General features: G+C 60.0%; 1 protein-coding gene across 6 annotated transcripts in view; it reads right to left on the reverse strand.

Annotated features, from left to right (window-relative positions):
- The window catches only part of KCNH2 (potassium voltage-gated channel subfamily H member 2), a 32,431-nt gene extending 7,913 nt beyond the window's left edge, over window positions 1-24,518 (reverse strand). For 3 of the 6 annotated variants that reach the window (XM_060633407.3, XM_060633404.3, XM_060633402.3), the window contains exons 1-5: window positions 24,008-24,432; window positions 21,016-21,246; window positions 6,447-6,611; window positions 4,896-5,339; window positions 4,121-4,332 (exon numbers count right to left, since the gene is read on the reverse strand). In XM_060633407.3, coding sequence (XP_060489390.1) covers window positions 4,121-4,332; window positions 4,896-5,339; window positions 6,447-6,611; window positions 21,016-21,246; window positions 24,008-24,083 — 1,128 coding nt within the window. In that variant the 5' untranslated portion in view covers window positions 24,084-24,432. Of the gene's footprint in view, window positions 1-2,171; window positions 2,583-4,120; window positions 4,333-4,895; window positions 5,340-6,446; window positions 6,612-8,540; window positions 8,565-21,015; window positions 21,247-24,007 lie in introns of those variants that run through there. The other 3 variants (XM_060633405.3, XM_060633406.3, XM_060633408.3) reach the window with 3 other exon arrangements.
- Window positions 24,519-24,981: the final 463 nt, after the last annotated feature.

The raw sequence follows: 24,981 nt of genomic DNA on the forward strand, positions 1-24,981 counted from the left end.
GGCACGTGGACCTGCTGTCTGGATACCTGAATTCGGAGCACCATGCAGTGATACCCAGACGTGCTACTCCCCACCAGCTATGCGCACCCATAGCTATGGTTAGAACTCTACCGCGTGACCTTGCCCACTGCCCCCAGACACCACATATACAACACACACACACGCACGCACGCACGCACGCATGCACCACTCCCCAGACCCAGGGCAGCCCTCAGGTTCTGCCTTCCCACACACCTACAAAGGCCCACGGAAGACCTAACCCAGCCATACTCATGCCCACGTGTACACAGACCGACACGCACACAGGCAAATGTTCAGAAGTGTTACACCCAGTCCTGCACAGGCTCACCTCACATCCTGCCCTCTCAGAGGCAGGCCTGCCATCCACACCAGGTGGCAGCAGCCGTGTCGTTCTCTTCCCAAGCCAAACTAGGAAGGACTGAGGCCAGCCTTCCCACAATGGGCCAGGAGCCTGTCTGTCCCCCGTTGCCCCCTCCTGCCCCCGAGAATCCTCTCTTACAGACATCCGACTCAACCCAAGAGTCCCCCCACTAGGCCCTCCAGCCTTAGCCCTGCCAACCCTAGGGAGCCAAACCCAAGGCCTCAGCCAGCCCCTTTAGAACCAAGGTTACTGGCCCTGTTCCAAGAAGCACTGAGTGCCGGGGCCCCACATCCTCAGGCCTCTGGGCTGGGGACAGTTGGGGTGGATGGAACCCCCAAAGATTCCCATTCATACTCAAGCTGGGGATCCCCTGGACCCACCATCACCAGATGGGCTGTTTGGAGACCATCTCCTTAGAGGAAGTAACTGGAAGGTAAGATGGGCCATGGTTAGGGGTTTGGCCACCCTAAAGTAGATATGGGCAGCTCCAGAGATGTATGATGTGGGCAGGGGGGAGCAGCTGGGGGCTGGGGGACGAGAAGAAGCATGTGTCTTGCCCTGCCTTCAGCCCTAGCTGCTTTGCTCCTTAAGGCAGACAGCATGAAGCAGTGGCCTTTCACTGGTCACATGAGGTTTGAAAAAATGGAACCAGCCAGGGCTCCCACAGACAACGGGCGGAAGAAGGTGCCTGCCCCTGGATGGGGCTCATCCCCAAGCCTCAGAGGCCAACAGCAGTGACCCTACCCCCACCCCAGAGTCCACACATAGCAAGGCCCAGTGCACAACAACACACACACGGGGCAAGCCTGGGACTCACGGCCTGGACCCACACCTTACAGGGGCCTGGCCTTGCTCTGCAACCACCAGCTTACCATACGGCCTTGGGCCAGGCATGTAACCCCCCTTGACTCGTGGTCCCACAGAATACTGATGCTTATTTAAGCCAAATCCCGGGTCCTCACCTGTGGGTGGGCTTCTTCCCACCCACACCTGCTCCCCTGCTGGGAGGAGCCCAGGAGCCAAAGCAGAGTCAGGTGCAGGTGGTGGGTGGGATTCTCAGCCTCACTCCTAAGCCGCCTCCCACTGCCCTGAGCCTGCTCCAGGCTGACAGAAGCCCCTGGGAGCAGAGAGGTGACTCCCAGGAGGTGCCTACAGAATCATCAACCTGGGGGAAGACAGCACAGCCACCAGCACCCCAGGCTGCCAGGGAAGAGGTGATCCAGATGGTTGAGTTCCGGTTGCCCTCACTGCCATCCAGTGGCCTCTGACCCCCACCCTCCTCAGACCCTTGAAGCAGCCCAAGCCTCCCTCCCCCACCTCAGGGCCCACCCCGGCACACAGTGGGGAGCATTAGAGCCCCAGGGCCAGGCCGCGCCGGCCAGCCCTCTCACTGTCCCACCGTGCTCCTCTCCTCCTCCTCCCCTTTCGCCCACCGTCATCGTCTCTGGGCACCCATCTCATTCCTCTTCCTCTCCTCCTTTTGCATTTGGAGTCAGGACTGTGGGCCAGGGAAGCCATGGCAGAGGGAAAGCCCTGGCAAGAGAAGCACTGTCCACCCGGGCGCAGCCGGTCTGGAGGAGAGCGAGCAAGGGGCCAGCGGTGGGCTGAGCAGAGCAGCAGCCCCCACGGCTCCCCCGAACCGTCCTGCTTCTCAGAAGCCCTCTTCCGGCCCAGCCCCGGAGCCAGAGCCTTCCAGGCCGCACCCAAATTGCCACCTCGCCACCGCCTGCCTCAGTGCCCCAGCCCAGGGAAGGAGGGGGAGTGGCTGGGGGTGGGGAGGGTCACCTACCTCCTGGGCCACCAGGCTGGAGATGCGCACGGCCCGCCTCACCCGGCCTTTCTGGGCCCTGGGCTGCAGAGCCCCTGTCCCGCTCGCCTTCCCTGCTGGGGCCGCCATGGAGGACTTGGCTCCCCCCAGCCTGCCTGCTCTGGAGCCCGAGGGCCTGGCCAGCGCCCCACCTGCGCCCCAGCAGCAGTCCCAGCCCAGGCTGCGCCCCAGAGGCTGGCGGCCTGGCGCCCAGGGCCGTCTCTGGCATGAAGCCAGGGTCGCTGGGGCTGGGCCCCGGGGCTGGGGTCACCCTGGCAGTGAGTGTGGACAGCAGCCTGCCTGGCTCGGGCCGCCCATGGCCCCCCGGTGCGGGGCCCCCCGCTGCCAACGTGCTGCGCCCTGCCCGCCAGCCCAGCAGCAGCTCCGCGGTCGGAACCTCGGCTCCTCGGCCGGCCCCTCCTCCCAGGCCCCCACCCCCACCCCCGCCACACTGGGCTCCCCCGCCCTGCCTGGGCTGGCCAGCGGCCCCCTCCCCCGCGGCCCGATCAGGGCTCCTGCTGCAGCCGCTCCCGCAGCCCGCGCCCCTCCCCCTCCCCCCGGCAGCCAGGCCTGTCACCGCAGATTAATGGTCTCCCCGACACCCCCGCCCCTCCGGTCCAGTGCCCAGCCAGCCAGACTCAGACCGACACCCAGAGATGGAGAGACCGCCCGGTGACAGGCAAAGCCAAGAACACACACACGCACGCTGCCACATATAGACCAAAAGCACAGACCACAACACGACAGGCACAGGCTGCGGGCGCGGGAGCAGGAGCAGGGCAGACAACCGGGGCTCCAGGTGGGAACGAGAGGCAGAGGCAGGAGAGGGAGAGGGGCAGGCAACCAGATATGGGGCCTGGGGTGAGGGGGAACATTCTGGAGTCAAGGCCAAGGGGCTGGAGACCTGGCAGGGACCCAGAGAGCCAGAGGCAGCGGGAGCAGGGCCAGGAGGAGGGCCGAGGAGGCTGGCAGCGACAACAGCGGGCGAAAGGGGGCAGCTCCCTCTCTCGGGCCAACTCAAGGAGCTGCCGAGGAAGGCGCAGGAGGGGGCAACAGAGACTGGGGCTCAGCAGGTGCGGCCCAGGAGCCCCCACCATCCCGGGCTCGTCACCTACTGCAGGCATCCCCACTCAGGACCCTCTCCCCCACCCCACCCCCGAGGCCAGAATATGAAGGAGTCGGCACGGACTGGGCGGTGGGGGGTGGTGCCAGCAACCTTGCTACCGGGGGACCAGGAGACCAGGCTGGTCCTGCCACCGGACGGTCTTGGGCAGTGCCCCCAAAGGCTGGTGGTCTTCTCTGGGACTTAATCCCTCTGTATCAGGGCACCCACCATCATACCCTCCCCTCTCCTGTCCCGTGGTTTGGGGACAGGGATGCATACCTCCAAGCCGTTCAAGCCCTAGCACAGGACCCCCCCACCTCCATCTAGCTTATCACGTCGGCCTAGAAGAATCAAGACCCCTGACCTTGACCTCCGTGGCCGCTTCTCATTTGAAGTCTCTTGTAAGTTTGCCCCTAGCCCACCCCATACCTCCTTCACCACACCCAGTGAGCAGACCCCATCGCGTCCCTATGGCTGCCTTCTCCAGCCCACCTTGTCTCAACTGCCTTGTCCTTCCCGTGCCCCATCAACCTGTTCTCTGTATCTGCCTCTCTCTTTTCCCTTCCTCTCTCTTTTCCTCCCCTTCTTTCCCCTCCCCTCTTCTCCCCTCCTCTCCCCTGAAGTCTCTCTTCCTCAGGACCTCTCAGACTTGTCTCTCACCCCAGCTCTGCAATCCCCCACCCCCACCCCCAGCCAGGGGGTCTGCCCACCCTCCAGAGGCCCTCACGGACCAGGCCCCTCCACCACCCCCCTTTGACCACAGCCCACTCCCACCCCCTCCAAGCTCCTCCAGGGTGAGAGGAGAGCCAGGGAGCTAGGCACGTACCTGGGTGACCTTCTCAGTGACATTGTGGGTCCTCTCCTTTATCTTGGGTGCTATGATCTCCCGGTCACTGGTGGGCGAAGCCAAGAAGGGGTCCCCCTTGAGGTCCACAAAGTTGAGGGTGATTTGGGGAATCTTGCTAATGGTACGGTAGCGCACGAGGTCGGAATCTGACGTGGAGTTAAGCAGGCCGCTGCGCAGGGGGTGCATGGCCCCTGGAGTGGAGGGGAGAGCCGGGTCAGGGTGGCAGGCAGGGGCGCATGGCCCCCGGAGTGGAGGGGAGAGCCGGGTCAGGGTGGCAGGCCGGGTGTGGACTAGGCCGTGGGGTACAGTGAGTCAGTGAGGCCAACTCAGGAGACAGGCAGTCACTGAGAACAAGGCCAGAGTCCTTGCCACTGTAAGGAAGCATGCCATGGCATAGCAGTGAGGTGATGGAGGAAGATGGTCCTCCGTAAACGTCTGTTCAGTGGGCCCTGGGCACCCGCCCAAGGGCCAGATGGTAGCTGGGACCCAGAGGCCTCTCCTGCCCTTCACACTCCCCATGGCCACCCCTGCTCCGGGCCATCCTGGGAGAGCGAGCTCCACCAGCCAGCAAAGGCTCTGCCAGTGGAAGAATGTAATGGGATGAATGGACATTTAATGGAGTAAAAGGCCACTTAATGGGATTAAGTAAGTGCTTAATGGGATTTCCATCTCCCAGGCGCACAGGACCAGGCTGAGAGGGAGGAAGCTGAGGGCCCCCGAACGGGGCAGGCCCGGCGGGTGCTGCGGCCCTCACCGGTGCTGGCGTGGCGCGGCGGCGGGGGCAGCCCGGCGCGCATGGCCTCGATGTCGTCAGCGGAGGAGGCGCGGCGCACGCTGGCGCAGCTCTCCCGGGAGCGCGTCCGGGCCAGGCTGCAGCTGGAGCCGGAGGCGTCGGGGTTGAGGCTGTGCGCCCGGGGTGAGGGGTGCGTGTCGGGCGCGCAGGCAGGCGGTGAGCTGGGGCCCACCAGCGCGCGCCGCTCCTCCGCTGGCCCCAGCCCTGCCACGTGGTTGTCCATGGCCGTCACCTCGTCCAGGGCCAGCGACTCGCGGCTGGGCGCCGCCGGCGTCAGGTCCACGTCCACCACCACGGCCCCCGGGGCGCCCGCGCCGCCCCCGCCGCCGCCGGGCCGCACCGATGACTCCCGGGCCGTCAAGGCCAGCAGCGCGGGCAGCTTCAGGCGGAAGGTCTTGGCTCGGCCTGCGGGGAGAAGAGAGGCGGGTGGCCACGGGGGACGGGGGGGGGGGGGGGGGGGGGGGGGGGGGGGGGGTAGGGCAGCCGGGAGGCAGGGAGGCCTGGGAGCTGGCGCCACAGCCACCGAGGGGAGGGAGGCGGGGAGCCCCAGGCAGGCGGCACACCTTCACCCCCACTCCCGCTGCACAGAACTCAAGTCTCAAACAGCTTGCGGCATAGGATCTTATCTAAGGCTCTGACAATAATAAACTACCGTTTCTTGAGCCTCACAGGTCACAGTGGGCTCCACATACACTTTGCCTGACTCTCACAATGCCGGTGGGTATCATTATCCCCTGTTTAGACTTGAGGAAATTTAGGCATCCGTGAGTTGTGCAACTCACAAGTAAATGGCAGAGCCTGCATTTGCATGGAGGGGCGATGCCTTCCGGCCGTGCCCCGCCATCCTGCAGACAGTACCTGCAGAACAGGTAAGGCCAGGGTTATTAACACTGCCTTCCCAGCGCTTGAGAAGCCAAGAGGTGGAATCTTTTGCCAGGGGGGAAAATTAAAATGAAACCCAAAAAGGACGTCACGGAGAAGGGGGGGAGCCTTTGTGTTACGGGAGCATGAGGTGAGGCCTCTGTGTCTCCAGCCATGGTGAGCATTCCCTTCAAATCCTCAGTCAGCCAAGGCCAGAGCAGGGAGCTGGCCAGTCCAGGATCAAGGCCCAGGGGGCAGAAACAACACAGAGAGGGAGTTGAATCCCTGAGAGACAGCGCCCTTCTGATGAGCAGGAGAGCTGCTCCAAGATGGCCAAGGCCATGTGGGAAGGGTGAATCTCTCATTCCTGGGGCTGAAGAGAGGACCACTCCCAGGAGACGCTGTGGTAGGAACCCAAGCAGGTAAGGCTAGGAAACCAGGTACGTCCTGTCCCAAAGACCTGTGAATCTGGGCTCAGTCTGTCACCCCAGCCCTGTCTGTCCCTCCTGAGCCAGATGGGCCTAGGCCAGATCCTTGGTGTTCTTTCCCCAACCTCTGAAAGGGGCACCCCAACACCACTTCCTGCAGAGCACTGACCTTGGGTAACCTCAAGGCCTCAGGAAAGGGACCTGAGAGTATGGTTACACTTACCCGGGGCCAACCAGCTGGTGGGGGGTCCACGGTGATTGGTGTCATGGGCCGGGGACCCCACCACGTCCTTTTCCATCACCACCTCGAAGTTGAGGATAAACATGATGACAGTTCCATCTTCATTCTTTACGGGCACCACGTCCACCAGGCACAGGAAGCAGCTCCCTGCAGAGTGGAGGACGTGGCCACTGTGACCCCAGGGCCCCTCAGGTGGGCACAGCAGAGCGGGACCCAAAGGGGCCAGTCCATGCCTCCCCCACGGCCCTCAGCCACATTTCCCGGCCCGTCCTCTCCAGTGTCTCCTGCACCGACCCCTCCTTCTGCCCTGGGCCTGCCATCCTGAGCTCCCTCCCTCGATCTGTCCACTCCAGCTCACTGTTGCTTTTAAAAAATTTTTTTTAACATTTATTTATTTTTGAGAGACAGAGAGAGACAGAGCGTGAGTGGGGAAGGCACAGTGAGAGAGGGGGACACAGAACCCGAAGCAGGCTCCAGGCTCTGAGCTGTCAGCACAGAGCCCCACGCGGGGCTCGAACCCATGAACCGTGAGATTATGACTCGAGCCGAAGTCGGACGCTTAACTGACTGAGCCACCCAGGCACCCCGTGCTTGCCTGCTCACCGCTTCTTGTGGAGCCCTCTCTCTGTCTCCCTCCCTATCCTCTCGATGTATCCTTGCCTTCCCTCGCCCAAGGCAGCCCAGCACAGCAGGTGAGCCCGCAGACTTCAGGCCCAGGATCTCTGCATCCAGCTTCCAGTTGTTTTGTTTTGTTTTGTTTTGCTTTATCTTTAATTATGTAGCCTCCTTGTGCCTCATTTTCCTCACCTATGAAATGGGAATGATAGTAATTCCTTTCTCATGAGTTGTAAAGAGGAAGTAAGTCAACACGTGCCGAACACGGTGAGGGACTAACAGGTACTCTGACTCTGCTCTCCCTACATGAGTCCCCAAGTGCTATGCCGACCCACAAGCTGCGTTCACCAGTCGAGGGCAAGAGTTTCAAAACCATTACAGCAATGTGGGGTTCCCACAACGTCCACGCGTGTGATTTTGTAGTTCACAAAAGGGCTGGTCTATGACATGTAGACATAAAGGAAAGTAACCCTTTGGCAGAGAGTTGAGAAGCGTGGCCTCCAGACCTTTCCTCTCTGTCTCTCATTGTTCTCTCTGTCCCTTGACTTTTGTTTTCCCCTCCCAATCTCTGTCTCTCTGCCCACCAGAGCCCCTGCACCAGGTGAGGTCAGTGCACCAGGCCCAGTGTACCCAGTCCGCCTCTGCTCCTTGCCCAGGGCACCGCCCCTCACCTTTCTCTCTCTTCATTTCTGAGAGTGACCACTCTCAGCCTCTGAGGCCCAGCTCAGAACTCCCACCCACAGGAAGCGCTCCTGGATGAAACAGGAAGGCGCGTAAACACTCTGTTCCTCCTTCTTTATGGACCCAACAGGGACCAGACGCACGTTCCTCATCTTCCTCTCATTCTGGGCCAAACTTCTTTCCTTGCCTTGGCTCCCCCGTGATCATCTGTCTTCTCTGAACTGCAGGGGCCTACCTAACTCCCCACGGTTGGTGGTCGGTCAGTCGGTTGTCCCCTCTGAAGGGCCTAGCACCTAAAACAATGCACCAGAGAGCAGGCCCGGCAGCAGGTGTGAGGGATGGGGGAGTGCTGATGGTGAGGGTGAGGTCAGGGAGGAGGAGGGTGGAGAGAAAGTGTGGGTGGTGAACTGAGTCGAGGAAGAAGCCAACAAACTTGCCCCCCCACCCCCCACCCCCCACCCCCCCATCCCCCGCAGCCTCCGGACTTGGACTTGGGCTAGTGCTAGATGCCTGCCAACAAGGCCCTGAGGGCTGAGCCTCCAGCAGGCCAGGTACAAAGGGCCTGAGTCCTGGGAGATGCTCCCAGTGTGGGGAGGACTTGTTGGGGACAAGGCCGGGAGAGGGAGGCAGATCAGCACTCCTGACGCCATCCTCTGAAACCAACCGGAACAGGACAGCACTGGGATAAGGGGCGTTGGGGGGGGGGGGGGGGGAGAGCTGGGCCAGGGGAAGTGCTGACCAGGAATTCTCCGCACCCCACCCCAAAGTCCTTCCACTCACCGCATCCTTGCCCTCACGGCTCAGCCTGGGAGACCTGAGCTGAGGGCTCTGTCTGGGTCTCCCTCCAGCAGCTGTCCCCTGACCCCTGGCCTCTGACATGGCCTGGCTGAAGCCCCACTGCGGTGTCACGAGCCGCAGGGGGGCCGGGCCCAGCTGGAGACCGTTTGGCACCCAGGCAGCCCGGCTAGAGTTTATGCCCTAATATGGTGATGGCCGGCGGCCTGAACAGGGACTGGTCCTCATCAGGACTAAGGAGAGGCCAGAGACCAGGAAACCTGAGCCCTCAAGACCCCCAACACCCATCCCTGGGACCCCAGTAATCCAGGCCCCTGATTCTCGTTCCTCGGTTCCTCCGGGGACACTCGTCTCAGAGAAGTCCAAAGTCTGAAATGGAGATGAGCCCAACCCTTCGAGAACGGCCTGGGGATTCTGCCCCCAACACAGAGCCTCGGAGTCTGAACCCAAGGCCTCAATACCCCACGCCCACTCAGTTCAGGCTTCTCTGAAGAGAGGCAGCCAGAACTGCATGCTGTCACTCAGGTAGCCCAGGACTGTGGCATCCCAAATCGCCACCCCACCGCCTGCCGGGCCGCCAAAACTCCAGATAGAAGCCCCCTCGCAGTACAGAGCCGCTCCCCACTCTAGACAGACATCGACATGCAGAGCCCCCTTGGCCCTCTCCCTTGGTCGACATTCAAGGAATTTTCCCTTTCAAATAACCCTGTCAAAGCCCTGGTTATTCCAAAAATGTGAACTGGAGCCCTGCCTGAGGGCTGCAGGGATGAGGGTGAGGAGGGAGGCTCCAGCTGCTATTTTCAAGGGGACAGGGAAGGAAGGAAAGCTAGTGGCCCCAAGTCAGCCAGGGCTCTCTGAGGCTCTACTTTCCTCCCACCACCCTGCTGGGCTGGCTGGGTCTCCCACGGGCTGTCAGGCCGCCCATTCCCCAGCTCTTCTGCCAGATCTGCCAGCGATCCCCATCCCATCACTGGCTGGGATCATGGCGAGTGTGCGTCCCTCAGAGCAGCTGAAGCTCAGACAGGTCGAGGGCTGGGCCCAGGGACAGCCCGAGCAAATTGCAGCCTGTGGGTGGTGGGGCTCTGACCTTCACACAACTTCCCAGCAAAGAAATGCGGGGAGTCCACGGCTCAGCTGCCTCCAGGGCTGGCACTGCACACACAGAAGGGCGCCTCACCCTCCCCTAGACCCACTCCTACCTACCCCCGGACCCTGCACTTCTCTCCTCCCCCGCTTCCGACCTTGCCCTGCCCCCAGGGCAGCTCCCCCTGGAGCAGAGGCTGACTTGGGCCCAGAGCCGGGCCAGGCTGCAGTTCCGTGGAAAGCCACTCTGTGGCAGGCACGGCCAACTCTCCCGAGGCCACCAGCGCGGAGCGCTCCGGGAAGGGACAGCCTGGAGGGGAGCAGCAGGAACCCCACACTGCCCACAGAAAGGCTGTGAGGTTCCCTAGTGCCAAGGAGGGGGGGTTGCAGGCTGTGCGGTCAGCTGGCCTTTGCTCACTGCTCCAGGATGACCTTGGGCAAATCACCTACCCTCCTGGAGCCTCAGGGTGTTCATGGGTAAGGGGGGGGGGGGGGGATCACGCCCACCCTGCAGGGCTTGAGGGATGAATGAATATCCCATTCACCACCACCACACCACCACCCCCCCACACAACCCCCAGCCCCAGCTGAAGATAATTGACGGCTGGGTGTCCAGCCTTTGCCTACCTCCCGGAGCTCGGGGCACCCCGGGCCCTGTGGGGATGGACACAATGAAAGCGGAGGCCACGGCTGATTAATAGCCATACACTGACAGGTTCCTCTGTGCCTCGGATCCTAATAGCCAACAGAGGTCATGCAGCTGATGGCAGGTCACTAAGGAGGGGAGAAGGGACAGGCAGGGGGAGGGGTCCTGGGGGAGAATCAGGCCTGAACACATTCCAAGTTCAGCAGGTACAGCCCCTCCCGACCCCCTGCTGTCTTCCACCAGAACACATCGCCCGGCCCACTTTCATCTGGTGCCAACCACACCCAGCCGCGCAGCCAGAGGCAGGGTCCCTGCCCGGCACCCCAACCCAGCCAGGGACCTGGGACCCCACCCACAGTCTCAAACTGCATCTCCCACCTCTGGGCACCCCTGGCCTTGGCTGGGCTCCAGGCAGAAGCCATACTCAGCTTCAACAGGGACAGGCCTTATCTTTCAGGGCAGCCCCCAGCAGGCAGAGAAAGGAAGGGCTGAGGTGACCCGGAGTGTCCTTGGGCAAGCCCCTCAGGTCAGAGTCCCCAGATGCTCATCCGTAAATGAGATGTCATCACTGCTCCTTTGAACATGTCTCTTCATTCCCCCACGAACATTCACTGAGCACCCACATGATGTACTGGGGGCACTGTGCACAGGACAGGCCTGGCACCTGGCCTCACTGAGCCAAGGAGTCAAAAGGACCCCATTTCAGAGCCCAGCGTGAGGTGGAGGAAGAGAGAGTAACGCAGGCTGAGGGAAGAGCCTACAGGGCTGAGCTGACCTGCCCCAGTCAGCTGGAGAACTGGGCAATTGCTGTGTGGCTGCAGGCAGGCCACCCACCTCTCTGGACTTCGGTCTCCCTGTAAGTACTGCAGGGACAAGTGATTCCTGCCCTGGGTGCCAGATGAAATGACAGATGGCCTTGTGGAAGCATCCAGAGCTCTAACGAGGCAGGGTGCCGGGTCCCTGCAGGGAAGGTGACCTCGGGGAGGCAGCCATCCTCACCCGGATCACCTCCCTGCCTGGCTCTCGGCAGGAGGAGCTGGGCCCAAAGTCACACTGAGGGCAGGAGGCTGGGGCTCCAGTCCTCCCTGTCCGCCCCCAGGCAGAGAGGCTGTCTCTGTCGGCGGCAGCCCAGGGCTGTGCAGTGTCAGGTTATATTTAGCCTGGTGGCGGCGACAGGAAGGTGCAGCAGGAACTGCTCCTGGCCAGGGGCCACCGTGTCGCTAACACCGCTCTCATGGGCAGCTGGGGTCCCAGGGAAGGCCAGGGATATTGCAGGCTCAGGGGACAGAATAGGGAACCCTGAGAGGTCAGCCAGTGAGTGTGTGTGTGTGGGGGGGGGGGGGGGGGGGTCCTCTGCCCCTGACTCCCTCCAGGAGCTGAGCAATGCAGAATGACCGCTGTAGGGCAGGAGCTGGGAAGCCATGATCCGGCCCCCGACTCACTCAGAAAGACCATCTCCCATCTCCAGACAGACGCCTCCACCAGCCTGACACCTTCCCAGGGATTTATAGGGTCATTTATAGGGCCCTCTGGGGCCCTCTGTGCTGCGAGCCAGACTACCACCCCTCCCCCGCAAACCCACTGCACGGCCAGCCTGTGCCACCTTTCCCCAGGGACAATGCAACAGCCTCAGGAGAAGAGTTCTTTCTAGACAAGCCCTGGGTCCAAGCCCCATCCACCTCCAGGGACACAGCCACGTGTCTATGTAATCTGGGAGCCACGACCTTGCCCTGCCCCCAGGAGCCTTGGGAAGGTGAAACAAGGCCATGTTCACGTGGGGAAGGCTGCTCTCCAGTTCCGTTCTCATTCCCCTCCTCCAAGCTTTCCCTTCCCCCTCCTACTTCCTGGAGTCTGCCCCCCCTTGGAATCCTCCGGAATCCCTGATCCCAACCACCTCAGACCTTTCAGCCCGCCCTCCCGGGTGGGCCTCCCAGCCTGCCGGGTCCCGGGTGCTCCCTCAGAGCCCCTTCAGGGCACCCCAGCTTCGCCTGGTTCTCCAACTCCACAGCCCCCACCCCTCCTCCTGCCAGCTCCTGCCATCCCTCCGGGACCCGCAGGACTCCCCTCTACAAAGATGTTACTGACTGCTCCATCTGGCCCATGTGATATGTCTCTTTGAGAATTTCTAACACTATATCCCTAATGTAGGAGGTAATTGTGCACTGGCTTCTGGGGTGAGCTTCCTTCTTTCCCCCCTACCCAAGCTGGAGCCCTGAGGCCAGGGCTGGGCTGGTTTCACAGGAAGTCCTGGGCAAGCAGGTATCCAAGGACTGGTCGTCAGGGTGGTGACCTGCACTTAGGTGGGTGCAGACAGGGCCATCCCCCCTCCCATCTAAACTCCCTTTCAGATCCCGGGGGGCCAACTGGCCTTTCATGATAGAATTTGCCCATTTCAAAACCGTGCTGAGTCGAGACAGTTGTTGGAATCAACATGAGAATCAAGGTGTCTTTTCCTGAAGTGCTATTAAATCTAATCAACAGCGTGGAACATAAAGGCCGGCAGCCCAGGAACCAGGGCAGGGGACCAGAGCAAGAGCCACAAAGGCACGGAGTTTCTGAGCCTCAGACCCCTACCAGTGCTCTTTCCTGTGACTCCCGCACAGCCTGCTGCTGGGCAGCGAGGGCAAACAGCCACAGTCCACCAGGAAACAACCTGGGGTCCCGACCTGCCTCCAACTGTCTGCAAGCCCCAGAACTACATGCCCACCTTAGCTCCCAGCATACCCCAGAGAGCCAGGGGATGCCTTGAGAACACCCACCCCAATTCCAGCACTCTCATCGATCGCCCAGGCGGCCACAGCTTCTCAATCATTAAAGCAAGAGCTGTATTCCCTCCAGGACTCTCCCCGTTCACAGGACGCTGGGACGCTCCAAAGAACAAATGCAGGTACAAATGCAGACACCCATGAAGCCTCCTGAGGAGTCAGATGGACCTCTGACCATCAAAACACATGGCAATGACCCAAACAAAGACATAGAAAACTGGCATTGTCTGCAGATGATAGGATCATCTCCCCACAGAACCAACAAAATCAACAGAGAAACAATTAGAACTAATAAGAGAGCAAGCTCAATGAGGCTGCCAGATGCAAGGTCAGCCCCAAAATGGACAGTATTTCTCTCCGCCAGCACATAACTATTAGAACAGGTAGTCAAAAACAAGGTCTCTTTCGTAATAGCAACAAAAACTATAAAGTAACTAGGAATTGATCAAAAATGCACAAGACCTCTGTGGGGAGGCAGGGGCGGGGGGGGGGGGGGTACTTAAAACTAATCAAGAGTACAGAAACAATCTGATAAATGGAGAGATAGTCCAGCCTCTCGGATGGGACGGATATTATACAGATGTCAATTCTCCCCCAAATTGATCTGCAAAACTAATCTAATTCCAATCAAGATTCTAGTATGGGTTTTCTTTCCAGGAACTCGAGAAACTTTCTCTAAAGTTCATAAAGAAGAAGAGAGGTCCACAAATACCTGAGTCAATCTTTAAAAAGAAGAAGAAAGACGGAATATTCGCCTTTCCAGATACTAAGACATACTAAATGCCACAGTTGTTTTAGTGTGGTTTTGATGCAAGAAGAGACAAATAAATATTTGGAACAGAACAGGGAGCTCCAAGACAGACCCATGGATAGATGGGAAATTAGCTTACGATCAAGGTGGCCCCGCGAATGCTGGAAAAGAACAGGCTGTTTACTAGGTGTGTGGGGAAAATTGGCTCACGACACGGAAAAAAATATAACTTGATCCCCGCTTGACACCACAGAGGGAGGCTCAGGATGGATGAAAGCCAACCGAGAGAGGTAAAACAATTAAATTAATAGAAGAAAATGGAGCCCTCTGCAACCTCAGGGTGGTGAACAATTTCTTAAACAAAACTTCAAAAGCACAAACAAAGCTAAAAGTCAGTTAATTTGTATCAACACAAAGTGTCTTTGTCGGATAAAGTTGAGAGATAATTGAACGGGAGAAGATACTTGCAATATCTCCATCCAACAGGAATGAATGTCTGGAACCCATATATTGAATATTTAACTGTAAGCATGTGTATTTCTAGAATACCCAAGCAACTCCTGCAAAAGACAGTAGCTTCATGAGAAAAGTGAGCAAAGATGGGCGCCTGGGTGGCTCAGTTGGTTGAGCATCCGACTTCAGTCATGATCTGAAGGTTCTTGGATTCGAGTCCCGCGTCGGGCTCTGTGCTGACAGCTTGGAGCCTGGAGCCTGCTTTGGATTCTGTGTCTTTCTCTCTGCCCCTCCCCCGCTTGTGCTCCGTGTCTCTCTCTCTCTCTCTCTCTCACTCTCTCTCTCTCTCTCTCTCTCTCTCTCTGCCTCTCTCTCTCTCTCTCAAAAATAAATAAACATTAAAAAAAAAGAGAGAAAGAAAGAAAAGTGAGCAAGGATATGAACAGGCAACTCACAGGCAAATCGACACAAAACGCAATGGAGCCTAAGACATGCCAGGACTCACACAGTATCAAACAAATGCAAATTTAAGGCAGCCAGTTATCACTTTCACCTATTAGGTTGGCAAAAATTATAAACGTGGATGACGCCAAGTGTGGCAGAGATATGAGGGACTAGAAATCTGGTACCCTGTTTAGGCAAGTGGTGATGGGGGTAGCTATGCTGGGGTACAGTCTGACAGTGCTTAGTTGAATTAAGTGTCCACAAACCTTGTGATCCAGCAATCCCACCCCTGCAGATACATCCCAAAGACATCCTCACCCGAGTCCAGAAGGGACCATGGCTGAGGATGTTCACTGCGGCATTATTTATGCGGGAAATCTGGAGATGGCTGCCCAGGAGGGCAGGCAGGTAAACTGAGGTGGGTACACACCACAAAATACAAAGCTACAGACTAGATGCTAAGTAGCAACCTGGATGGACTGAAAGGCATACTCCTGTGCAAGTCAAGTGAACACCAGAATATAATATATAGCACATATCATTTACATAAATTAAGCCTGTGTGTATCCAGACAAAATACACATTTTGCAAGAACATATGCAAGCAACACATTCACAGTAAGTACATCTGAATGGTTGCCTAAGGGGAGGGTAATGGGGCTGGAGAGTGAGATAAAAAGGAAAATGAAATGAAAGAGAAAGAAAAAAAAAAAAAGAAACATGAACACAAATACGGTTTCAGTGATTTGAGGGAGAGGCAGAAGCCTGGGGAAGGAGGGGGAGAGGCGAGCAGGGGTTGCGAGCAGGGCACAAGGCAAGGAGGGGAGCACCGTAGGGGACAGAGATGCTGAGGCCCTGGGTCAGCTCACTTCCCCTGGCTGGCCAGGACCTGGGGACACATGGCCGATGGCCAAGCAGGTACAAGTCTAGCTGAGCCAGAAATTGTTCCAAGTCATTGACTCCGAGTATAGGGCTTCTACAATACAGCACACTGCCCAGCCCTTCATTCATTCATTCATTCATTCATTCATTCATTCCTTCATGCATTTGTACCGAGCTCCAGTGTGGACTAGACACAGATACCACAGAGAACAAAACAGACAGGCTACTCTCTGCCTTCGTGGAGCTTATGATCTAGCGGGGGAGGTCAGACACGGCAATCTCGTCCAGAACTGGGAAGGAGGGAGAATATGGGCCAAGGAGAAGACACTTCTTGTCTGGTAGACAGATGACCAAACCAGAGAGAGGCCTGTGTGAGGCCACCCACAGTCCATAGCATGGAGAGCTTTATGGCCCCTAGATTAAAGCCTGCAGGGGATTTTGGGGGACAGCGGTTCATCCAGAGCCTCCCCCATTCTTTTTTTTTTAAGTTTATGTACCTATTTTGAGAGAAAGAGGGTGGGGAGGGACAGAAAGAGAGAGAGAGAGAGAGAGAGAGAGAGAGAGCAGAAGAGAATCCCAAGCAGGCTCCATGCTATCAGCACAGAGCCCGATGCGGGGCTCAATCCCACGAACCGTGAGACCATGACCTGGGCTGAGATCGAGAGTCAGACGCCTAACTGACTGAGCCACCCAGGTGCCCCGAGTCTCCCATTCTCGTCTCGTGTCCCAGGTGTCCCACCACGACCACCTCTTCTAGCCCTGCTCCCATATCAGGGAGGAAAGTTTCTGTCAAAGTCAATCGCACTAAGGGACTGATATTTCCACATTCCCCCCTACATGCAGGGGCAGGTGATGAGAAAGAACATGTTTTTCAAAAGCAAGGCTCATTCTCCACCCAAGCAAAACTTTCCCTAGTGGAGGCATCTGGGGCATCCTCAGAGGGGATATTTAAGTGCAAAAGGGCTTTCTTGGAACCTCTCAAGTCACATCGCCCTGGAAGCCACCTCTAGGCAGCAAAGAGGCTGAGTCTTACCCCATCTCACACACCCATGCCGGCCCTCCTGATGCCCACAGCCCCCCTCCCTGGAGCCCAAGGCCACCGTCAAACTCTGCTCTCATTGTGGACGAAGGCTCTGCACAAATATTTACATAGCTCCTCTCCGGGGGCTACAGCAGACACAACACAGAGGAGCCGCCCTCCCAACACTCTCCAGACCCCAGAGCGGGCCAGAAGTGGCTGACACCCTCAGTCTTGGCAGGCTACCTCACCCCTGGGTGGTGCTGGGACAGGAAGCTCCCAAGCAGGCCAGGGCACCCTACTCTAGCTCAGGAATGACCCTTCCCTAGCGGCCTTGCAGAAGAAATGCTGGCTGGGGGCAGCAGGGCCCCCCAGGCCCCTGGGCCCTCCTCCTGGCTACCCTGCAGGGGCACGTGCACGTGCTCTCACACGCCACGTATCCAAGCCACCCAGGCCCTGACTGGAGGCCCAAGGTGGAGGGAGCCCCCGTGAGGCTTCCACCCTTGAGACAGGTGCTGCCTGCGTCTAAACTCATTCCTCCAGAAATCGCTCTGGTGTGCTCCCATCTCAGGGACACGGGACACACCTGGACCCCCACCTCTGTCTCACCTGCCTGCCTGGCCTCAGTATACCCAGGGGCTCCTTCACCAGCAGCCCAGCTGATGAGGGTCTGGGCGCCTGAGGATCACGACCTGGACAGGGGCACAGGAGGTGGGCGTCTGAGCTTGGGCAGAGCTCGGCCACGATGGAAAAGGGAGGAGTCTCAGAGTGTCACAGTGAGGAGTCTGATCAGGGGACACAGAGGAAACGGGGAAATGGCCCGGTATATATGGAGGGTTGCTGGGGCCCGAAGTGTCTGCCCAAGCACCTGAGACGCTGTAGTCTGAGTCTGGGAACCACACAGCAGTGGGTGTGAGGCCACCACTGGGGCTCTGGCTCCCCGTGGGCACTAGGGACACTGGGGAGCATGCTGGCCCCATGGTCCCCACCCCTCTCCCAGCCCACAGCTCAGCTGTTGCAGTGGGGGCCCTCTGACCCTGTCGCCATGGCAACCAGCCTGCAGCTGGAGTGGAGAAGCCGACTGACTCTTCTCTAGAGACACCCCCGTCCCCCACCCACGCACAGGCCCCCGGGGACACAGGGACGTGGAGACCAGGCCAGAACAGGCAGAGGTATGGGGAACCAGAGAGAGAGACTTCCAGATAGAGCCCAGAGGGGCAGAGGAAGAGAGGTGAGGAGGAAGGCTCAGGGGTGCTGTAGGGAGGGAAGAAGGGAGACAGGTGTAAGGAGGAGGAGATAAAGACCAAGGGGACAGGAGTCGGCAGGGAGGCCACCTTGGAAGAGAAGAGGAGCAGAGTCCCTGAGCAGAGGCTGAACTCGGTGGGAGGCGGGGCGCAGACAGATGAAAACAGAGAGCAGAGAACAAAAGGGACAGAGAGCAGGGGGCCTCCCTGAGGCCTGGCAGAGGACAGAGCAAGTGAGGAAGAGCCGCCAAAGGACCCACCACCCACCCCTCCAACCGTGGAGGGACACAGGTGTGCAGCAGCAGCACCTGCCACCAAGACGTGGCCCCAGGGCCCCCCAGGCTGCTACTGCCTGCCGGCCCCAAGCTGCCGGCTCTACTCTCAGGTCCGTCTTAATCCTGGGCTTCGTGTTAAGGGGCACGGACACAGGGCCGGCGAGCCCTGGTACCTCGTGTCTCTCCCTCCAGCCCGCACCCACCCCCCGCCCCAAGTCTGGCCTCCCCACCTCCCAGCAGTCCCAGCACCTAAATAATGGGGCTGTCTGGCTCCCTGACACTGCACAGAGCTAGGCTTGAGGCACCGACACAGCACAGCTGTCCACAGTGGCGCCTGCCAGCAAAAGGCCCCGCCTCCTTCCCAGCCACCCACCTCCCTGGAGCTGAAGCCCGGGGACCCACTCTCCGGTGGCTGGCCCAGGCAGAGACCCAGAAAAGGGCCTGGACAGAAGCGAGTGGCGGCACTGCCCTTCCTCACCTCTGCCTCCCTATTCATACACATACACGGCATACACGGCACGGGGCAGGCCACAGGCATTTGCCTGAGGGACTAAGCATTTCAAGGCAGAGAGAAGGGAGGCAGAGGAGATCTGTCTGCATCTTGGGCCTCAAGTGCCAGGACAAACGGGGACCCATAGGACCCGAGGGTCAAGGCCAGCCTGTTGGCCAACAGGAGAAACTAGGTGAGAGCAGACAAGAGGGCAGGCAGAGAGGACTGGCACACGATTTTCTGGATGGCATCCCCATTTGGAGAGTAGCGGGAGGGAGGAAAGAACGTGCACTTGGGCAGGGGGCCTGGGTTCTAGTCCCACTTCATCTGCTGGTTAACTAGTAACTGGACCTCTGCTTCTCAGCTTCTCCATCTGTAACTCAAGTGGGCTGGATGAAGTGATCCTCAAGGTCACCAAGATGTCCCGATAGCACCTCAGAAGAAGGGGTCCCATGGCCATCTTCTCCCAAAGGAGCCATCTTGGGACGAGAGGGAGAGCCAGTTCCCCGAGCACCATGGGGAAGATGGAAGCACCCAGGCCCCTGTTGCCAAGGGGCTGCGTGAGCACCTTACCCTGGAAGCAGAAACAGGCTCAAGGCAGGAACCAAGTTCTCAAGCTACCTAATTTCTGGTGTTAGACCTGATCCCAGGACTTACGTATCAACATTCCTTTCATCACACCAATGGTTTGCAAACTTTCAGAATCAAATTGTACACAAAGTCACGTGCAGGATACAGATATGCCTGTACCTATGTGGGGCCATTTTTAATAGGTGACAGCAAAGCAGAACGGGTCGGGCTCGGATCAGACAGACAGAGCTCCGTTCCCAGCTCTGCCACTTTCTAGCTGTGCGACTTTGGTGCAATTTCTTAATTTCCCTGAACTTCAGTTTCCTCATCCATAAAATGGAGATGCAAATGGTGTCTACCTCCCAGGGCTGTTGTGAAGATTCCATGAGATAAGCTAAGTGAAGCATTTAGCCCAGCGTCCAGCACATAGAAGCCACCCACCAATGCGTGCTAGCACTAGATGGCCCGGCAGATAGAAAAACAGATCTGCTCTGATTCAGGTTCTGGGGAGACTTCAGTGGAAAAACAGAAGGCTTCAGAGTTTGCATCTACTCTCCTGGCCCCTGCCTCCCAGACAGAACCCCATTTTCTATAAGCAAACTCCCTTCCACAGGACCCCAGTGAGAGTGCCCCTTCTAACGCGGTCCAGTGATCTCACAGGCTGTGCACGCCTGCAAAAGCGGGGCCATCGAGAGATGCAAGGCAGCTTCGCTAGACTGAGCATGCAGGGGATATTCCAGGGACAGCGCCAGGTGCACACAGGACCGCTGGCTCACTCTGCCTACCCACAGGGGAAAGCGGAGAGTGCTATCTACAGCAGGTAAGCTCCCATCTGGCAGTAACCTCATCTGTCTTGTTCACTGAGCTATCTACAGGACCCTAGCACTGCACCTGGCTCACAGGGGTTCAGTGAATGCTCATCAGATACACACTAGTGAGTAGCAGAGTTTGGGCATCCATGGCCAGTCCAGTGGCACCTTCTGGAGCCACCTCCCCAGCCCTCCAATACCTGCAGGCCTGCCAAAGCCCTGTTTCACTGCCCTCCTTGAGCAGAGCCCAGCCCACCAGGGCAGGCACAGTGCGAGAGCAGCCCCGCCCAGGGTTCTGTTTATCCACTGTCCGGAAGCCCAGAGCAGCTGGGCTGGGAGGCGGTGGCTGAGCAGAGACACCTGGCGAAGGAAGGGGTGATGGGTGATGGGCGGGCACTCAAACCATGAGACAAAGGGAACGGAGGTTGTGGGGAGAGGCACGCACCTCCTGCCAGGTGCAGCCTAAGTACAGGAGAGAGAGGAGCAGGAGAAGGACAGCAGAGAGCCAGAGTCCTGCAGCCCCCCTGCCTCACCCTCAGTGACATCTCTCCAGACCAATCACCTGGCAGGGGCTGCCCTAGGGGAGCTGGAGGCCTGGGCCGGAAGTCAGTGCCCAGCCACCAACCTGACCTTCTGTCAACTCCTTCCACTCACCTGCCATCCCGGCCCCGTCAAACTCCAGCCCACCTACCTCAACCTGCCCACGTTAGCCCAGGGAAAGAAGAAACCAAAGGCGCCATACCCACAGCCAAACAGCCCCTTGGTCACCCCGAAAACCATCCCGCCAGAATGAATGAGGTGAAGAGACCCACTCCGTCCGGCAACCCCAATGCCCAGCCGGCGCCTGCCACCTGACCCACAGCAGTGGCCCCAGTTAGGGGTCACACACCGCAGGGCACTCGCCGGGTCTCCCGCCACGCTCTGGCCTCGCCCGATCCAGCCGTCCCTACCCCCACCCCAGTCCCTCGCGGCCCCGCCCCCTGGTCGCGACCACGCCCCCTCGTCGCGGCCCCGCCCCGGCCCGCGCCTACCATCCTTCCGGTAGAAGGCGATCTCCACTTTGCGCTCCTCCGCGCCCAGCAGGGCCTGCGCGATCTGCGCGGCCGCGCGGCGCTGCGTGCGCGGCCCGTGCAGGAAGTCGCAGGTGCAGGGCCGCTGCATCACCTCGGCCCGCGAGTAGCCACACAGCTCGCAGAAGCCGTCGTTGCAGTAGATGACGGCGCAGTTCTCCACCCGAGCGTTGGCGATGATGAACTTGCGGCCTGGGGGGGCGGGGATGAGCAGGCACGTGAGCAGGGACCCCTGCCTCGGGGGCTCCCAGCCCTTCCGCGCATTCTCCTGTCACACACAGCCACCCGCCGGGGGACTCCCCGCTCCAGGCAGCACAGCGGCGACTGGGGTCCCTAGCAGGGGGCGAATGCAGCTGTGTGGCCCGACACAGGTGCCTCCGCCGGCCCTGCCCGGCGACGCGCCCCCTCCCCCGCCCGGCCCGCGGGCTGGCTGCATGGCTTCCCCCGGGCAGGCTGCCAGCGGCCCCCCGCCCCCTCCGCGCCCGGGGCCGAGGCCAGCCTGGGCGGGTGTCAGCAACGCGTGTCAGCAGCCGCGGCGGAGGAATAAACACTGGGCCTGGAGAGGGAGCCTGGGAAGGGCCAGAGATGGCGGCTAGCCTTCCCTTTGCATCAGGTCGTCCCGCTTCTCTTCCTGACCTCTGCTCTCTAGACTGGGGGCGGGGGTTGGGGGGGGGGGGCGCACACTGGGCACTCCTTACCCCGGGGATCCTTAGGATATCACTCCCCCAAGTACCTGGGGACCCTACCAGGTCAGTACTTCCCGGGACTTACGCGCCCCTTAAGGGCAGTCAGGGGCTGGACAGTGGGCACTCTAAAGGGGACGAGGGAAGTACCACGTGAACACCTACGATGCCCTCTCTCATTTAATACTCTGACAACCCCATAAGATGGGCATCATTAGCTTTGTTTTATAGGTGAAGAAACTGAGGCTCAAAAGAAGTTCAGAGCCATGCCCACATCTTGCAGCTTGTAAAAGAGCTAGCTTTTGAACTTAGGTCTGACAGAAGAAGGAATAAAAGGAGGGTCACAGGCAGAAGCCCAAGGTCATAGGGAGCAAGGAAAGGGACCTGAGGCTTCAATCCCGGAAAATACCGGGAGCCAGGGATGGACCTGAGACAGTGGCCCGCTTGTAAGAAGACAGACCCAGGGAAGGGAGGCCTTCTTCAGTTTGACCCCGTCAAGATGAGGTGCCCCAATGGACCCATTTCAGCTGGACGTGGGTCACCCGCTCCACACCTGCCCCCAGGGCCTAGCTGGCAGGTGAGCAGCAGGCAGGCGGCAGACCCAGCTGGTGCCAGGGAAGATACTCCGGGATAAGAGCTTTTTATAAACACAGAAGTTTCGGGCCACTTTGGCCTTTAATGCTGGGGCTTTGGGTAGCAGTTGGAACTCTGTCCCCTCGCCTTCCAGCAGGCACAGCCCTCTCAGTCTGCAGCTCTGGGCAATCCCATGGACAAGGCCCAGGCTGCTGCAGCAAGGGCTCCCCGACACAGGCTGCCTAAAGCCATCCCTTATCCTGTCTCCGGGAAGTTAGTTTTTGAAGTTGGGTCATCTTTAGGTCAGTTCACCAGGCCTCCACAACTCCCAGGCAGCCATCAGGAGTCAGGGTTCCTTGTCACACGAAAAGACCCCTGACTTGGCCTCCACCTCCACCTAAGCCCAAGGCAGTCCAGAGTGCCAGCCACACACACCAGCTTTGGAGAAGAGAAACCAGCTCCCAGGCCCAGAGAGAGAAGAGCGAGTTTCTTCGAAGGCAGGCCCTACCCCCACCCCTTCCGAGCTCCTGGAATACACCACAGAAGGGATCTGAAAGGCTCCTTTGGCCACCCCCTCCTTTCCAGATGTGGAAACTGATATTCGGAGAAGGAAGAGTCACTCAAGGTCACGTGGCAGTCAGTGGCAGAGATGGGGCCAGAAGCTGAGCCCCCAGATCCTAGCCCAGGTTCTTTCCATGCAGACACAGCCTCCGGCAGCTTTTGAAAAGGAAAGACCCCACCTTGTGGCCCTCCACCGTGTCAGTCTCCTCCCCCTCAGGATCATCTTGTTCCTCTGCTTCAGACAATGCTGCCCGTCAAACTGATCCCTCCCTCCCCCCACCACAGTTACAAGCACACGTTGTCCTGTGCTCACAGGGTCATGGGCAAGGAATGTCACCCGCTCCCTGCTCCCAGGGCCCTTGGCAGTCACACCCACCATGGCACATGCAGCCTTGGGGAGAGACGCACACATGCTGGGAGGATAAAACACCCACACCAGAACATTCACCTAGCCTGGGACACTTCTGGAAGCCTCCCCTACGGGACCAGGCTTAGGGGTGCTGTAGTCCCCATAAAGGGGCTCAGGGTAGGAAAATCAACAATATGGGGGCACTGCATTGAGCCTATTAGACCCTTAGAGCCCAGTCTCAGGCCATGACACCCTGTCACCTGGGAGCCCACAGTTTGCAGCTCTGTCCAAAATACCTCCCCACTGCCCAAGCAGGGCCGAACTCATGGGTCACACACACACACCCCAGGAGCAGGTTAGGCACTGACTCTAAGTGCTTGGCTCTCAGTCTCTCAAAAACACAGTCAAGACGGCTGAGACACAGTACTTAGTGTCTCACAGTTTGGACCATACATGTTCTGTCCCTGCCCCCACACAGCCCCATCCACATCCAGGCACCGGAGTTAGGGATACCTGCACACTTGAGATGTCACACACACTCCGGATCCTGGAAGCCTGAGCTGAGCCTCCAGCCCTGCGCCCCAATACAGCCCCCTTGGCTCCAAACCCACGGCCCCCAGCACCAAGCCTTGCCCTCGAGACCCCTGGCCAGCGCCTTGAGGCCACCAGCCCCCATTGACTCGCACCAGCCCGAAGCACACGGCCGGGGCACGCCCCTCCATTCACACTCGGGAGCGCTCGGCCCGCCCCCAGAGCCCCCTCCCCGCCGGCCCCCTCCCCCACTCACTCTGGCCCTCAAACTTGCGGATGATGGTGTCCAGGAAGGTGTTCTGCGGCGCGACATGGCCCCTCCGCACCGGCATCCTGAGCCCATGGGCGGGCCGGGCGGGCCCCCACCCACCCCGGCCCGGCCCGGCCCGACACAGGCTTCGGGTGGCCCGGCCCGGCCGTGATCCCCGCACCCCGCGGCCAAGCAGACCACGGGCGGGGCCGGGACTCGGTTGCGGGCGCGGGGTCCCCGCTCGGCTCCCGGCTCCTGACCGCGGGCCGGGCCTGGAGCCGCCTGAGCTCGGGCCGCCCGGCCGCCCGCACACCTGTCTGCCGGCCCCCTCCGAGCCACGGGCCCCGCTCCGCCGCGTCCCCGCGCTGCGCTCCGCCCGCCCGAGCGCCGGGCTCCCGGCTCCCGCCCGCCGCGCCGACAGCCGCTCCGGCGCCCGCGGCTCCGGCTGCGCCTGCGGCTCGGCCCGGCGGCGGAAGGGTTAACGCGGCGCGCGCCCCTCGGGCTCCGGCCCCCGCCTCCCGGCCCCCTCCCGCCCGCCGCGCGCCCGCAGCACCGCCCTCTTCCCCCCCCCCCCCCCACACCCCGCGCGCCAGCCCTTCCCATTGGCTGAGCAGCGTCAAGGGCTCCCCCCACCCCAGCCCCTAGCTCAGCCCAGGAGCCCCCGGGACTCGCGCGCCCCAAAGAGGGGGAAGGGGCCCCTAGGTAGGGGAACAGTGAGGGTAGGTGTGATGACCGGCCTTCAGACGGCCAGGGAGGGGCCTGGGGATTCCACCCCCGACCCCCGGGCTGGAAGGACTGAGAAACCTGACTTGGAGAGGTCTGGCCCCTTATGCCCTTGTCGCCCACCACTCCAAGCACAGGCTGGATACACACAACAAGCGCCCAAAGCCCGCTGTAGGTGACACGGGCGAGGCCTGGGCCCTGGGAGGATGAGCCCAGGGTCAGGGGAGGCACGGGAAACGTGAAGGGCAAGATGATCT

Source organism: Panthera onca, chromosome A2 (assembly GCF_046562875.1).
Source record: "Panthera onca isolate mPanOnc1 chromosome A2, mPanOnc1 haplotype 2, whole genome shotgun sequence".
In the NCBI taxonomy this organism is placed as follows: Eukaryota; Metazoa; Chordata; class Mammalia; order Carnivora; family Felidae; genus Panthera; species Panthera onca.